Below are 17,548 nucleotides of genomic sequence, written 5' to 3'. Positions count from 1 at the left end.
AAGGTTTAACCCCTTTGCTCAGCTGTTTGAGCCATTAAAATATGAAAATACTTTCCCTGCAGTTGATCTTGTGAGACCCTGCATCTACCCCAGCCCTGGAGCAGGGAGGCAGCCAGATCCGGATGGGTTTTTTCTCTGTTCTTCCTATTTCAGAGTCGCAACGCTTTTCCTACGGCTGTCTAGGAACAGGTTTGATTTCCCAAAAAATTTATTTTGTCTGTGGGGTAGAGACAGCTAGCAGAGAAACAAAAGGCTTGTACCTCCCCGTCGGGGAATCGAACCCCGGTCTCCCGCGTGACAGGCGGGGATACTTACCACTATACTAACGAGGAACTGTACTAGCGAAGCTGCTTCAGCAGTGATTATATTCTGTTTGGTCGCTCGCAGCTGGTGAAGGCCAACTCGGACCAACCATGCTTCTTGGTTCGCCCACCCCGCCTCCCTCGCAATGCACCATGGGTTCTGTAGTTTTCTCGCTGTGCTCCCCTCCTCTCCGCGCGGAGGGCGGCACTACACCTCCCAGGGGCCTCCCCTCCGCGCTGGGCGGCGGGCTCTGTGCTGCCCGCGGTGGCCCGGCCGGGCAGGGCGGGCAGGCGGCGCGTGAGCGATGGCGGACCCGAGCTCGTTCGCGTCTCCCGCGTGCTGTCTCACGCGGCACTTCTACCTGCGCTGCCGCGCGGACTTCGGCGCGCGGGCGCTGCGGGGCACAGTCGCCCTCACCGCGCGCGCGGAGCGCGAGGCGCTGCGCTGCCTGGTAACGGGGGGCGGGGGGGGGGTGAGGGCGGGGGGCGCGAGGGGACCCCGCGGACCGTGAGGGGCGAGCCCGGAGCCCGCGCTGCCGCCGCCTTCCCTCTCTCCGTGTTTCCCTCGGCCGTCGTCCCGCTCCTTCTTTCTTTCCTTTCCTGCCGCCGCTTGGCTCTCCCCGGACCCTCCGCCCCTGCCTGCGGCTCGGCTGGAGGCTGACAACGCCTCGCAGCCCCCGGTTCCCGCTTAGCCCCCCGGAGCCGGCGAGGTGCGCAAGGGACTGTGTCTCTTCCCTTTAAAATGGGAAAGAGCATGCTACCGAAAAGATAGGAATAAATCACTCGAAACCTAGATTTAGGGCTTTTTTCACCTGTGTGTTTCGTTATGCCGGCTGCTTTCTCTGTTATCTCTGCAAGTAGGCATATGAACCTCTTAAGCCTCTCATTATATGCGAAGCTTGGGGGGTGGTGGGCTTTTCTCATGCTGACTCCATAAAATTCCATGTGATTGGCGCTTATTTTTTTAGGAAAAGAGCCCAGTCCTGTTAGTAATAAAGAGTAACGCCTTTTTCGTGCTAAAAATGAGTACTGCGCTCTTTAATTCATCTTCCATTGCATGGAGGTCTGGATTCGCAGTGGCGTGTTCCAGGATGGAAGCCTTAGCAGGGGCTTTTATACTCTTCTCCTCATTTCATAGCAGTACTGTGGAGTTGCTACCTTTGTAGTTTGTTTAATAATCTTACTTTTATGGTTAGAAGTTAAGTTTTCTTCCTCTTTCCCTTCCAGCTTTCCCAGATCAGTGCTGCTCTCTTAAAATGCTGATTCCCGGTGGTCAGCAGTTACTCACCTTTTCTGCTTTTACTTAGTAAATACTTTTTCCTACAGAGAGACTTGTGTTTAAGATTTCATAGTGCTGTATTTATTATTACATTATTTAACTGGTGTGCAATATGTTCTTTATCACAGGTCCTGGATACAAGAGATGTACAGGTATTTAAAGTGACTGTAAATGGACAAGAGGCACAATTTGCTTTTGGAGAAAAGCACAGTTTCAAAGGGACCCCCCTAGAAATCACGTTTCCTAACGAACTAAGAAGGTATGCACTTTTGCCTGTTCCTTTAGGTTGTTTTTAAAATGCACTGTATAAGCTACTTGTCTGCCTGTAGGGTTGTTGAGTAAAGCTTGCAAAGGGACTTATAAATTAGAATTTAGGGTAGTGCATTCATTTGGTATGATCTTGTAGATTACTGTCATATTTGGCTTTCATTAGTCAAAACTTTGCGAGTCTTTGTACCTGTCCCCAGATTTTATATCTTGTACAAAATTACTTATTAAACTGAGTAGCAAAATGATGTGTAATGTATCACAATTTTTCCAGTGCTTATCATCAGTAACATTGTTTCGGCTTTAACTACCTGAATTTTGTCTAGTTCAGAATTGTTACAGTGCAGTGCTCATGGAGCTACAGCCCCTGTTGGATCATCTTTTATACAGGGGCTGGTTCTGCACTCTGTAGAACTTTGGGGTATTGCTATGATTAGATAGAAGCATGTTTTCAAATCATGAAAGTTTTATTTTGCTGACTATGCTAAGTCGAAGTCCCTGAAAACTGGAACTTGAGTTTCGGCAGCATGATGGAGAGTGAACTAACCATAGTCTACCTCTTAAGCTGAATGTATTAAAAAGCTGTTGAAAATTTACAGTATACTTTTTGGCAGTTTGCTTTGCATGTTGTAACTCGATAGCTCAGTCCTCTGTGGTGCCAAAGTTGAAAGCTGTGATTGTATAAGGAAGTTCCCTTGTTTGAATACAACTGAATATTAAGTTGCTTCTTACTTCTTATTGTTTGGTTTTTAGAACTCATTACTACCTCTAGAAACTCTTTCAGTTTAGTCTGGTTTCCAAGTTGGTTTTTTTTTAATGTTGTACTCTGAATTAGTGCGATTAAGAAACACAAATAATGAGGAAGAGAAAGGAATGTCATAAAATAGCTGTCCCTTCTGGAGAAATACTTATGGTCTGTTATGAAACTGAACAAATGAAGTACTTGAGCAAACAGGTCATATCAGAAATATGCACCTGTTTCTTTTGCTGCCTTTTTTTTTTTTAAGTGCTTTTTTTCTTCAGCCTCCTTTTTTTTTTTTTAAGTGCTAAATTTCCTGGTAAGAAAAAAAAAGAGGGAGGTATGAGTTGTGATCGTAAGAATTTGTAATCTTGTGTGAGACATAGTCCCCCATGTAACTATCAATAAAACAGCGATAGGAAAGGGTAGGAGTTACAACTGAAAGTCTGATTGTTCAGAAAGCAATGTGCCTTATGGTAATATCAATTATTTTTCCTTTTCTTGTCTAATATGTACTTTGGAATACTGGTTATAAACCAGATGTGTACACCTGGTCAGTTTATCTCGTGTCCAACTCCTGTAATTAGCTGAAGTTTGTTCTGATTTATGGCTGTATTGTTTATTCCAAGAGTTGCATGTATAATCTGGAACTTTCTGAGAACAGAAGCAAGTACTTCCATGTGCTTTTGGTGTCAGTGATAGTTAGGGTATGTTTTTAATAAATAAAAGTATGAATGTGTCAGGTTTGTATGTGTTGTCTTGTTAGCAAACTGACACGTGTTTTGCACATAACTGTTAGTTTTTACTTGACACCAGTTCTGAAACCCTGAATAAAACTTGAACATTATTTATTTTTCTTGTGAACCCCTACTGTTAATAGGAATTTTCTGTAATTACTGATAATTTTCAGGGTGTTTTTTTCTTCTTAAGGGTAATACTTGCAGAACATTAACATCGGATGCAAAATCTAATTTTTTTTATCTAAAGAATACACATTCTGTGTTATTCAGTCATGTGTCTTCTTATGTAGGGTTTTGCACCTTTTTGTGTATTGCAGAGGGGTTTTTGTACTTACATGTACAAGGTTAGTTATATACGTGTAGCTGGTCCAACTAGTTTAAAGAAAAGGCCTGTGCTCTCCTTGAAGAGAGAAGTGGAAAAGTTTCTGGTTAGTAAAAACAATAATAAAAGTGCCTTGGGACGTAAAAATTGAAATAAACTAGCCATTTTTTAATATCATTATTGAAAGGGAATAATTGCTTGTATGATGCTTACTCTCATTTTTAATGCTTTTGAGACAGTGCTGCAGACCTATTTTCCAGACATCTTTGCAGAGGAATTTCAGTGTGATCAGGATTTGTGTCAAAACAGTCTGACTGTGTTCTTTATTATACAGGGGACAAGAAGCAATTGTTGAAATCTCTTTTGAAAGCTCTCCACAGTCTTCAGCTCTCCAGTGGTTTACTCCGGAACAAACTTCTGGAAAGAAACACCCATTTCTCTTCAGCCAGTGCCAGGTTGAGTTCATTTTTTCCAAACTTGTTGACATACCACTGTAATTTCCCATGGTTTCTAAACAACTGGGGTGAAAGGCTAGAAAGGGAAAGAACAATAGCCTGTAACTTCTAGTTGCATTGTCAAAGGTTCTAAATGAAAACACTTAATGTCAGGGCATTGAGATTTTATTATATGTTCGCAGTTAGTAATTCTGGAACTGCTTCACCTGCTCCAGTATTCTTGTCGAAGAACATATGGTCCTTTACAACCAATATATGTGTCTGTTGATCTGTCTTACCTACTATTATTCCTTTTACAGAGATCTGTAAGCTCTAAGTGATAGAAGTACTGGCTTATAGATAATGAATTCTCTGGAGGAGCTGTATAGATTTCCACTGTAGTGTATTAGTTGATTTATTTCTAGTCCTCTGCATTAGAAAGACTGTTTTGTTTCATCTTTTTTCTTTTCCTTTCTCCCTCTCTAGGCTACCCACTGCAGAGCCATTTTCCCATGCCAAGACACACCTGCTGTGAAACTAACCTACTATGCAGAGGTAGATGAACCTAAGTCATGTGTCTTAACTAAAGACAACTGCTACAATGGGTGAATTTATATTGGTCAGGGTCTTTTGGTAGCTGCCAGCATGTGGCATAATATGAAAACAGAATATTGACTTTCAGCTTAATGTGAGAGGAAAGAACTGCTGATCTTCTCTGTGGCAGTTCTCTAACTTTACCACTTCCTTTTTGTATATATCAACTCTTTTTTCACTGATATGTGTCTATTTCCGAAAGGAAATAGAACTGCAGTAGTAAGAAAGAAATATGCTTTAAAATCAGGAAAAGCTGGCAGTAAGACAGCAAAGAGTGCTGTAAAGTAAAAAATACCTGAAATGGCTCTCATGTATGCCTTAAGTAATATAGTTTGGTACATAGTTAGGGGATTTTGCAGTCCTGGCACAAACAGCTTTAAGGAAGCAAAAAGCAAGGTGTGCGCTGTGACATTACAATTCAGTTGTCTGAAGAAAGTGAGCCTTTTAACTTCTGTCAGAGGTACTCCTCTGATTAATTCAATATTGCCAGTCTTCAAAACAACATTTTCCATATGCCTTACGTTCTACTTGACAGAGATGACTTCACAACAGAACAAATCTGGGCTACTCTTTGTTATCAGCTGCTTGTAGTATGGAGTGTAATGCTGAGTGCCAGCTGTGTTGCTCATAGTTGGGTGCCCTTTCAGATATCCGTCCCAAAGGAGCTGGTGGCTCTGATGAGCGCTAATCGCGATGGAGAGGCGCCCGATCCAGAGGACAGCACTCGCAAGATTTACCGTTTCAGCCAGAACGTAAGTGCTCCAGGCTAGGCAATGGCTGCACAAGGTCTCATTCCTGACCTGTGCAGCTCACAATTGCCTCAGATATGCTTTTGATGTCATTGATAAGTCATGTGACTCATGATAGGTCTTTGCCACTTTAGAAATATGAGGTATTATGGAACTCCAACTCTGAGAAGACAACCAGTAAGCGCTGGTGGTCTTTTTGGCATTCCTGGAAAAGCCAAAGTTGAATTTTGAAAATGTTTCACATACTCAAGACTAGTCCTGTCAAAACCCTTTCTGTCTGCACTGATTCTTGGAAAATAATGCAGATGCAAATAATATGGGAGCAAGTCTTGGAAAACAGACCCTGCAAATTTTAAGCTCACTAAGATCTAAACAGTGAAACTCAGCATTGGGACCAGTTTTTAGCTGGATGTTAGGCAAATTCCTACAACAGGTTTTTTAAAATTTTTTTTTGAATGTGAAAACTTTGGTTTCTATGGAAAGTATCTCCAACTAATTAAAGATTACTGTTCTCTGGAAGTTTTATTAAGTGCTGTAGCTAGTCTAATGATTCCACTGCTCATAAAGCAGCAGTCTTGATTTCTTCTTCTAGCATTTTTGTTCTCACAGTTTTTTGGGTTACAGTTCGGGTGTTTATGGGGTCTCTTGGTGAGCCTAGTTCATTTATCTGAACAAGCAGATAAAATTAACCTGAGATCTGGGCTGGTGAGACTTAATGACTGCAAGGAGGGTTGGGATGATGTGATTGGAGGAGAGGAGGGGAACCTACTCTGAACCGCAGCAGCTGTCGGGTTTGATTTGGCTGCTGTGTGAAACCTGAGAGAGGCAAGAGGGGAGAGAGCGGAAAAAACATTCCCGTATCTGTGAGCTCATCAGTAGGCGGTGCTCTGCCCTCTCCGTGGAGCCAAAACATTTGCCACTCTCAGTCTAGTACAGAAGACTTTTATGCTGTGTGTGTTATCTAGAAATACACTGTTGATAAGCATGGTGGACCTGTACTAGAAATAACATTTAGTGTAATTGAAATTATACTACACTTTCTGATCTAGAAAACCATTAGTTTTTTAGAAAAGACATGTTTTTCTTTAAATAAAAAAATGCATTAAGCACAAAATACATAATTAAAAAAGACAAATGCATGAAAAAGGACATGCACATCATCTGATGTACAAAACCATGACATTGATTTGTTAGAAGTCTGTTTCCTTAGATGAAAAAGGCTAATGCATCAAGCTCTTGGATATGTATGTATGCTGAGCTTGTCTAGAACTACCTTTTTTCTCCTGCATAGCCAGGCTGGTAAGAAGGGTAGTGGAGAACAACCTCTGTACAACTGAGTTTACAGCCCAACAGCCATTGACATTTGAATTTCAAAATATCAGAAAGGCAAATTGGACATCAAAATGTGGGGTTGTATTGGTAGTCTTTTAATAACTTGTCTATAACATAAGTCAATGGACTTTGTTCTTTTCAAGAATATGTTCTGTGGATTAATACGTAAAATTAACACATCCATGATGATATGGGTACTTTAATAAACAATACTTAAGTGGTTTGTGCCTAATGGTGGAATAAAATTTTCTGAAATTTTGTCTCCAACTAATTATAGTTTAAAGTCTTTCTTATTTAACATTGTTTATTCAGATAAAGTGGAATTTTTACAGGGATGGCTGTATTATCCCTTTTTCTTTCCAGAGCACTTGGAGAAAGCATTTCTCTATAAAGATTCTTCAGTCAGGAGTTTTTTCATTAAAATAACAAATACTTAGATTTTATTTTAATTCCAAACATGGAAATCAAGTATATACATTTTGATTTTTCCTGAATCTTTTGTCTCTAATCTATTTATATCCATAAATATTCTTGTTTACTTCATTAAAGCTCTTCCTGCATCTTTCTGTGTGACAGAACTGCCCTTTTTCTGAGCAGTATCTCTTAACTTCTCCTTCCATAAAATTGAATGGAACTGAAATGGATATGGAAAACTTACTTTCTTTCGAAAAGAAACCAAACCAGCAGGAATTTTGTGTGCAGATTTTTTCAAAGAGGGATGATATTTACAGTTTTGTGGGTTTTGCCTGAAGTATTTGTGAAGCAAGTACATCCTGTAGATAAAGGAGTATCATCTGGGGAGAAAGAACAATGTTTTTGAAAAAACAATGCCTGCCTTTAAGGCAGGAAACTATGGAGGAAAACTTCTTTATTTACATACCTTTGTTCTTCTCTGAGTCAGTAGTCTGATAACTGACATTACAAATAAGATTTATTTTTCTCATGTTCTCCACTAGGTTCCCATACCTTGCTACTTGTTTGCTTTAGTGGTTGGAGCTTTAGAAAGTAGGTGAGTGAATCTGTACAATGTATAAATATTAATAACTATAATAAATCTTCAGAGTTTTTTTAAAATTTTTTTCTTGGTCTTATTTCTGAATTTAAAGGGTCTTAGAGGTTCAGTTAACCTGTTTATTTGTATCAAACTGCATGTATCTTGATCTGGTTTTGAATAGTTTTTTAAATTTTGCTGTAAATTAGAGAAACAGCATAAAGAGTTTGGACCTAAAAAAGCCCTTAGTGGTTACAATTTAGCACAGGGAATAGATCTTCTTTCTTAGGTAGCAGATAAGCCTTGTCTTGTACAAAAGGCAGAAAAGTAAGGCTTCAGCTTCATTTCTCATGAGCACAAGGTTGTGTTAATCTAGGCCACAATAATGCCTTTATGTTAGGGCTTGATAGCATTTAAAAATCTCTAAGTGGTTTTCCTATTCTTTTGTGCTGAGCAGTGCGTGCCTGTTGTTTGTTTTGTTTTCTAAGGCTTTGCTTCAGCAATGGAGAGGAAAAGCAGACAAAGATTCTCTAATGAGTTTTCTCTGCAACATGGATTACTCAAGAGCAGAGTTACACATACACTCCCTGTATTAGTTTCCCATAAAATTATTTCTGGTTCATAGTGTTTTATTGGCATTTATTTTTACTTTCAACAGAAAGATTGGCCCAAGGACACTGGTGTGGGCTGAAAAGGAGCTAGTAGATAAATCGGCCTATGAATTTTCTGAGGTGAGTAGTTAACAACAACAAAAAACAATGTTGTAAGATAACTATTTCACATAGTATTGGAAAAGAAACAGACTGCAGGTTGCTGTTTTGTTCATCTTTAGTTCTTTCTCTACCTCACATCCCCCAAAATGCTGCTATTCTATTGCAGTACAAACTTAGTACTGAAAATACATACTGATATAGTCCCATATTTATTTTACATGTGGGACTTGCCAAGGTGAAAGAGAACAAAATACGGGATCAAGAGCTTATTATCTGTTCAGTGTTTGTAGTCAGAAGTCATCTTAGAAACTAATGTGAATTCTTGTTTCAGGCTGAAGCTATGCTGAAAACAGCAGAAGATTTGGCAGGACCTTATGTGTGGGGACAGTACGATTTGTTAGTCTTACCACCTTCTTTTCCTTATGGTGGTATGGAAAATCCTTGTCTTACTTTTGTAACTCCAACACTACTGGTAAGTATAGCAGTGGTAAAAGTCAGTTTTTCCCTAGGGCTTGCTTATCAATCAGGTGTTGGATATTAATGCACAAATTGGTTTAGTATTCTTCCTAGAAAGACCGTAAATGTTCCTGCCTCCTTTGGAGGAATCATACAAGAAACTGCATAAAGTGGTCTGTTTTGAGGTTGACTTGGACTGACAACTAACTTGTCTTTCCCTTTTCTTTTTAGGCGGGTGATCAATCTCTATCAAATGTAAGTCAAAAATAGGCTCATCTCTTCAAGTAGAACACGACTTGAAGTTGTATCTTAATTCCTTTATAATAAATACCTGAAAACTTGGTCTCTTTTCATTGGGGAAATTAGAAGTTAAGGGAGTAACTCAAGAAGTCCTGCAAAAGTGAGTGTTAGTTTTAAGTGAACTCTATAAAACTGGAGACAGTTATTTTGTATAATGGACAGATGGAAATAACATGGGTGCCTGTAAACATAGGGAGCTGACTGAGGTTAACTGCTCAGTAGCTCTTTTCCTGTCCTGTTAAACCACAACACCTGTGTATAGATACGTTTAAAAATCGCAACTGAATTGGCCTCATCGAGATTGTTACTAGATAACTTCTGCTCTCTGTGTGTCTGTGCACTAGAACTCATATTATATACAGTTTTCTTCAAAGTGGAAATAGTGAGTACAATTTGAGTAAATTAATTTTTTTTTCTGCAAAGTTGTGTACTCCGAATGCAGTTTTATTGCCTGTGTCTTTCTAATAGACTGATGTACTGCTAAATTAAAAAAAATATTGTCTTAAACCAAGAATGCTGATATATTTGACATGGATACTTTTTAATGTATCATACATCATATCACCTTTTTCACTGCAGAAGTTGCTTGGGTGGGAAAGCAGTACTAGTCCATCACTTGGTATTCTGTATTCTGAAATGTGATTTCATAAACAAATTACCTACACCAAGCTACCAGAGGAATTATTTTTGTTGATCAGTGTGGCTCTGTGGCTTGCAGGCTGGACATGGAAAATTATTTCTGTCAGCTAGGGTAGTGTTGGTCCTCTGCTTAAAATTTATATGGATAGGTCTACATAACTGTGAATGCTAACTGGCTTTGTGAACATAACGTAGTAAATGAGATCTCATTAGCATTTTATTCTTTCAGTTGGGACTTGACTTTTTTTTCCAAAGGAGTCTAAATGGTAGATCTGTTTTTTGTGTTTTAGGTTATTGCTCATGAAATTTCTCATAGCTGGACAGGAAACTTGGTAACCAACAAAACATGGGAGCATTTTTGGTGGGTATGATGTTCAATGCAATGCAAATCATATTTTAAATTTAATCTGTAAAGAGACTGACTAAATTCATTTTGCCATCCTACCAATGCTGACTTTCTCAATGTCTTCCCAGGCTGAATGAGGGTCATACTGTATACCTGGAACGCAGGATTGGTGGTCGGTTGTTTGGTGAGCAGTTCAGGCACTTTCAGGCCCTAGGAGGTTGGCGAGAACTGCAGAATACGGTAAACAGCTTTAAAGTTACAATACGTGCTTCCCACAAATCAAATTTGTCTAGTCAGCTTCCCTAATGCTTTCTTATTAGAGGATGAACAACTTTGATTCCAAGGTGTTTGATTGCTACCCAAAGTAATATCTTAATATACCCAGATTAGATAAAGCTTTTTGAATTGTTTTAAGCTTTTCTGTATGGATGAACATCTTTACAGCTTCTTTTGGTTTTCTGGGTATGGCTAAATTGCAGTATTATCTGTTAGCATACTGGTAAGCAGCTGAAAGCTTATCAAACTTATCTGCAACCATGACCATCAGAATTTCCAGTGCCTCATGCAAGCAGCTGATTTCTTACTGTCTAAGAGGGTTGTGTAGTTTTGTGTTTTGGTAGCATAGTCAAACTTCAGTTTTCAGATTTCTAGTCTCTGATATCTTCCTAGTTCCCTGAGCAGCCTGAAGTCTGTTCTCTTCATATCCAGAGCTGAAGTTTTGCTGGCACTTCTCCCTCTCTCAACAGAGGTTTTAAATTTGAAGGCTTAATGATGTAGTTCAAATAGTTTGTTAATAAAGGGCTAAATATAGCTAGACTAATAGGTGCTCATGGTTATGACAGGCATGATAATAATTATTTGCTTTGAGACAGTTGGAGCACAGCGTGATTGGTTCTGAATTTTAGTAAACTAAGGTTTGTGCAGATTCAGAACTTCAGGAAAAAGGAGGAGAATGCTTTGAAAAGAAGCTGTCTCAGTTTTGGATGGTTTATACCTTTATAAATAGAATTGGTACAGATCTGCAAGAGTGCTAGTTTTCCTAGATTAGTATGTGTTCTTGTGTTTTTGACACAGATAAATACTCTTGGAGATAAAAATCCTGTAACTAACCTCGTCATTAATCTGGATGAAGTAGATCCTGATGTTGCCTATTCATCTGTGCCATATGAGAAAGGCTTTGCTTTGCTTTTTTACCTTGAACAACTCCTTGGAGGACCAGGTAAGCGTTAGTCAGATTTTATATGTTTTTGTTTTCCACCGGAATTTCAAACACTAAACATTTTCTTTTTTAACTGTTAGATGTCTTCATTGGCTTCTTGAAGGCTTATGTTCAGCAGTTTGCTTATAAGAGCATTGTAACAGAGGACTGGAAGAATTTCTTGTACTCCTACTTCAAGGATAAGGTTGGGTAGTATTTAAAACTGATTGCTTGAAACCTTTCAATTATGTTAAATTATTACTTAGGTCAGAACTTATTAAAAGACCAGTTCTTTATATTTCTTTTTCTTTATTTCAAGAACTTAATAAGATGTAATCTGGCATCTTATGAAAATGGGTTTGCATTATGATGACTTTTTTTTTCTTTCCTTAGAGGTGATTGCTTTGTTTTGAAGTAATTTGTGTAGGATTCTCCAGGGTAATTAGAGGAATGATATCAAAACAAATAAAAAGATTGAAACTAGATTTCATTTTCTCAAAAAAAAAAAAAAAAATCCTAAAATCGCATTTAAAATTTAATAAGGTTTTATGTTGCTTTGTAGGTAGATGTTCTTGACAAAGTTGACTGGAACTCATGGTTTCATGCTCCAGGAATGCCACCGGTGAAGCCTACGTAAGCTGCATTCTTCTGTAGTTCATCTTTTCCTTCTCCAGATTGCATGTGATTTTCCAGTCATGAAGCAGTCTGTAAACAGGGTGAAAGTCTTCTTATAAATGTTTATTTGAAAACACTCTAGTACTATGTAATTGTATATAGGAGTAAAAATAGTCACTCTTAACATTTTCAGTCTTTTATTCTGTGATTATTTCATTGTATGAACCTTCGTTTTTAATATTTGACAGGTATGATATGACACTATCAAATGCTTGTGTTGCCTTGAGCCAAAGATGGATCCAAGTGAGTGGTTAAAGAAAGCTGAGGTGTCTCTATCTTGAAAAGCTAATTCTCTGTTACACAAAGTGAGCCATTCTTTCCTGAAATCTCTCATTTGCTGAGAGTGTGTGTATTTATAGTCATAGTATGGCTGCCAGGGATTTTGCATTTCGTAGACTAGACCTTCATCATAGCCTGGGGATTAGCTGTGACTTCTGTCTGTGAAGTGCAGTCCATATTTTAACAAGGTACAGAGCCAGCTTCTTGTTACACATGTGTAGTAAACAAGTAGAAAATACTCTTTTTGAAACCCTGATATTATGGCTTGATTTAAAAACAAGTGCCCAGGTACCTCTACATTACTTACTTTATTGTATTAGCAGTAGTTCCCCTATGGTATACTGGAGTTAGTATGCATTTCCCATCAAAAACTTGTACATAAATTATATTAATTAATACCACATAATTTTCTCCTCATTTTAAGCATAAAAGTCATACAGCTAATAGAGGATTCAGCATAGCTTCCTTTTGTTGCCTCTTTGGCTTTGCGCTGTACTTGCATGCTATCTTTTAACTTTCTTCTTCTTAATGTTACTTTTTATAAAAGAAGTACTTTATTTTTCACTTAACTAACAGAAAGACAGTGGAGATAAAAAGATCAGTGGAGAGAAAATAAGTGAAGAATGCAAACATCAGACAACACCTTAAGTCCCTCCCTCCCCCTTATTGTAATATCCTGCCCAGATACAAATCAGTATCTTCTTTATGTGAAATGACTCAACAGTAAGTGTGGATGTCAAAACAGAAAATTACATCTGATGGTACTTTGAAATACCGATTAAAAATTAAGTAACTGTTTTCTTTTAGGCAAAAGAAAGTGATTTGGGCTCATTCAGCTCAGCAGACCTGAAGGAAATGTCATCTCATCAGTTAATTGAGTTCCTGGCACTGTTGCTTCTGGAGGTAAATGCACACCTGGGATGACTTGATTCTGGTATCACAAAGCAGACACAGAAGCTCTACTGTGCTTTGAAATTAAGTCACTCTTTTTCTTCTCAGTTTTGCTAAATTAATCTGCTCTCATACATAGTTACTGAAACCTTCAACCTTTGCCTCCCTTACTATGTCTGGCTCTTCAGCTAATAAGCAACATACAGAGTATTTTGTATTGAAAGCTACAAACAAAACCATGAGGTGTTTGAATCCATCTGTATTGGATGTTATAGCAAATAAGCTATAAATAAAATTGAACAAAAAGACTTTGTTTTGAATGTTTCAGTAGTACTGAATGTAGGAATTATTTATTCCTCCCCCCTTCCCATACACTATGAAAAGAAGAAAGGAACAAATGAAATATTTATCATGGGAAGACTTCAATTTCTTTGTAGCATCCATCTTCTTGAATTACTCTGTTTATTTTTGAAGTGTCTGGCTTGAAGTCTTCCTGTGGCTTATTCTGGCAATTTCTTTTTCAGGCACCTCTTCCATTGTCACATGTCCAACGCATGCAGGAAGTATATGATTTCAATGCTATAAACAACTCTGAAATAAGATTCAGGTTTGTTCTGATATGGGCACTTTTCAAATCTTAAATGCTTTCTTAAAACAAGGTGTCCTGCTTCATCTGAGACATCCTGTTTTACAGAACTGGTGCTGGATTTGGGTTTGGGGTTTTTGTTGTGGCTTTGTAAATGCATGTGCAAGCATCATGCTTACCAGAGTGGTATCCTGCTATTTATGAATTGGGCAAATGTAGCCTAGTAGAAGAACTCAGTGGACAGTGGATTAGCTGTTCTTTATTTTCATCTGGCATGCTAGTAAAGGAACCTGATGACCTGATAACAAAGTATTTTGAACATATTGTATACTTTGTATTTCTTGTAACAAGATCAATTTATTTTTGAAACAAAACAAGCACATGCCAGTATGGTGACATTTTATTTGGGTGTGTGTTTGTTTGTTTGTTTTACCTATTGGTCAGATGGGACAAGTGTTGTATAATTCAGTTCTGAGTGATGCAACTGGACACTATTGTAATATAAAAAAATACGTAGCTGCAGAAAATAATCCTCCATTCCAAAGGAACTGCATTCTTTTCCTGTTTTACAAAAAAGTTGATGTTTGTAATGTGCTAGTCAAACACTGAATATTTTAGGTTGAACTTAGCTAGAATCTCATTCCCATGATGACACAGCAGTGGCCAAAGCATTTATGGGAACAGAATCGTTAGATAACCAACCACCACACTACCACAAATGAAATTAAAAGTGCACATTTTTTCATCTGCTTCCAGATGGCTGCGACTGTGTATCAGGTCCAAGTGGGAAGAAGCTATTCCTCTGGCTCTAAAAATGGCAACAGATCAGGGCAGGATGAAGTTTACTCGACCACTGTTCAGGTAAAAGTAATCTCCAAATTGCAGGAGCTCATGCTGTTGGCATTTCTAGTATAATGGAATGTATAATACTTGAAATGCATTTATGGTACATGTTGAAGTGGTACAGTGCAGTCTCTGTATACTCTGAACAAGCTTATCTTCAGAGGTGCTTTCCACTTGCTGACATTTTTTTGCATAGAAGAAAGCTTAGTCCCAGTATGCACCTTAAGGTGAGGCTTTCAAGGGAAAAGTAAAAGCTTGGGGAAATCCCTGTTGTATTATTTTTCTGGATTTTTGTAATGGTGCCTCCCCCTACTCCTTCTTTTACAGGGACCTTTACAGTTTTGACAAGAGTCAGGATCTGGCTGTCAAGACATTTTTGGAGCATAGAGCCTCTATGCACCCTGTCACTTCAATGCTTGTGGGCAAAGACTTGAAGCAGGACCAGTGACAAATGTACCGATTTCTTTGAGATTTTCATGTTGCTGAAAGAAGAGACTGGTTGTCCAAGCTGTTGATATGTGTGCCTGATTATGCCATAAAATGCTTTGCTGCTTTGGTACTAATGTAACTTAAAATTAATTTTCCAAATCAAGTTCAGTACTTTCTATTTTGCAATTCCAACTAAAGCAGAAAAATTGCTACATCCCTGGAATTGAGAGAATGTTTTTGTTACAAGCAATTTTTAGAATACACAAAAACTGTTCTGAGATGTGATCATTTGTCAGTGATAGAATTGAAAAACGTGGAAAATTAATTGGTGGATGGTATGGCTCCTTGTGCACAACATTCTTTTCCATAGCAGTGGTTGAAACTTTAAGTATTTAAAAAATAAATCTTTTCATTCCCTACTTGTCTGTGTATTGATCTGTACAAAAAGTTTTGATTTAATAGTTTTATTTATTCTTCGTTGTTGTGGGAGAAATTTTTATTATGAGTCCAAGAGGACAATGAAGACCGAAATGATTTTTCAACCCACTATATATTTTCAAAACTTATTATTGCAGGGGGGGCTAAAGCCCAAGTCTTTCCTTATCCAGTTTGATTTTTTTTAATATTTACATTTCTTAACCAGTTGTGGGCACTACCCCTTATGCTAATATAACAACTTAGAGGTAAGTTTAAAAACAATGGGAGAGCTGTTTTTCCTGTATTTGTCAAGCAGTTCAAGCCAATGGTTTACATGATGCTGTGGAGAATGCTGCCATCTCTAGGTTGGGTTTTGCAGCGAGTTTGACAAGAACTGCTTTTCCTGGAGATGATCAGTTGCATAAATTAAATCTGTTGACATAGGGATAACCCTGTCAAGGAGTGACAAAACCAAAAAGTGCTGGTTTAGGGGAAGAGGGTGGCAATATAAGTCGTGGCAAAAGGCTTGGTTTAATACTAGCACTTAGGATAAGAGGGGAGAGCTGATTTATTTCTGAGTTTTGATCCGTATAAACTTTCAACTTGTGGTTTTAAACCCAGGCAGTAACTAATCCCCACGCAGGTGCTCACTCACTCCCCCTATGGGATGAGGGAGAGAATTGGAAGAGTAAACGTGAGAAAACTCAGGGGTTGAGATAAAGAGGGACAGTTTAACAGATAAAGCAAAAGCTGCGCACACAAGCAAAGCCAAACAAGGAATTCATTCACTGCTTCCCATGGGCAGGCACGTATTCAATCTTCTCCAGGAGAGCAGGGTTACTCAGGGACACAAATGCCATCACTCCAAAAGTCCTCCTGCTTCTTCCTTCTTCCCCCAACTGTGTATGTGAGCATGAGCTCTGGTCAGAGGAAGCGATATCTGATGTTAACAGGCTCTGGCTTGACCTATCAGCTTGCAATGAAACTTGTTTATAAAGACATTAGGTCACTAGTGTTGGGGTAAATTGCGTTTTGTTGTAAAAGCCCAGGTATCGTGTATATATAGTGCTTTGGTAGTTAGAGTTCATGCTGCCAGATAATCCTGGTTTCTTGGTGTCAGAGTCAGAAAAAAGAAAATTGTGTCAGGCATGGCTTTCTCTAGCATGATTCTAGGTAGCTCTGCTGGGACAGTGTCTCCCACCAGTGGGACCCAAGTTAACATTTCCTAGGTAGTCCCTTTGTTTGGGAGCACTAGTGTGGGTAGCATGGACTGTGAGTGGTGCAGCTGTTTTGCCTTTAAAAAACAGAGGTATTTTCAGATGCTGTGTGTACATGGTTATTGCTAAACTTTTTATTTTGGCACTGTCTTAACAGGTATCTCCACGTCTTTTCCTCTGCACCTTCTGCCTGCAAAAAAGCATCACATAGCAGCACTGGGCTTGATAGTGTGCAGCTGCGGCCTAGTATTTGTTGATACCTGTTCTAGTAACATCTTCCAGAGCATAAGGGAAAAGGCTATAGAACTTAATTAATCTTTTCCTTACCTACAATAAAAAAATTCAGTTTTTAAACTTGACCATGGGACTGATGAAAGCAGGCTTGCTGCCTCTGCTGCATGCTTTTATCCTGCTCTGGATAGTGATGTAAAACTATAATACAATCTTCTTTCAGTCCTAAGAGCCATGAGCAGCCCATATTCCCAAGGTGCCTCTCTTGCAGCCCTGTCCCTTGTGGAGGTTTTTGTTAGGCAATAGCTGTTAACTCTTGTTAAACCCTTACATTTTTAGAACAGTTGCACTGCATCTTAGTCCAATTTATCTATTCCTGCTACATAAGCTCAGCTCCTGGATTTTCATGTCTATATTCCCTATGTGATCTTCAGAATAAAATTCCTGTAGCAATACCTGGGGCGTGTGTGCCTTTCTGTGAAAAGGGTGTGTTCCCTGGGTTTGTTTTGATTGGATGAAGTCAGCCAAACACATTGATCTCATGTATTTACAAAGGTGAGGATTTTGAGGGTGGATTTT

The 17,548-nt window shown here is 38.7% G+C and overlaps 1 protein-coding gene and 1 non-coding gene across 2 annotated transcripts; one reads left to right on the top strand and one right to left on the bottom strand.

The window, feature by feature from the left end:
• Positions 1-260: 260 nt before the first annotated feature.
• TRNAD-GUC lies at positions 261-332 on the bottom strand. Its single transcript has one exon. It is a non-coding gene; the product is annotated as a tRNA-Asp (tRNA).
• Positions 333-523: 191 nt separating this feature from the next.
• On the top strand, positions 524-15,523 carry LTA4H (leukotriene A4 hydrolase). Its single transcript, XM_042026101.1, has 19 exons — positions 524-754; positions 1,710-1,840; positions 3,984-4,104; positions 4,570-4,638; positions 5,325-5,429; positions 7,715-7,767; positions 8,408-8,480; positions 8,794-8,934; positions 9,150-9,173; positions 10,148-10,218; positions 10,332-10,443; positions 11,278-11,422; positions 11,503-11,606; positions 11,964-12,034; positions 12,265-12,319; positions 13,163-13,258; positions 13,771-13,853; positions 14,589-14,693; positions 15,003-15,523. Exons 1-19 carry the CDS (start codon positions 608-610, stop codon positions 15,121-15,123), a joined length of 1,827 nt encoding a protein of 608 aa, XP_041882035.1. The 5' UTR covers positions 524-607; the 3' UTR covers positions 15,124-15,523.
• Positions 15,524-17,548: the final 2,025 nt, after the last annotated feature.

The sequence above is a fragment of the Corvus kubaryi genome, unplaced genomic scaffold (genome assembly GCF_017639235.1).
Source record: "Corvus kubaryi isolate FWS band 111438036 unplaced genomic scaffold, C.kubaryi_AGA036_p1.0 129, whole genome shotgun sequence".
NCBI classification, from domain to species: domain Eukaryota; kingdom Metazoa; phylum Chordata; class Aves; order Passeriformes; family Corvidae; genus Corvus; species Corvus kubaryi.
This window is presented reverse-complemented; position numbering and strand designations above follow the sequence as displayed.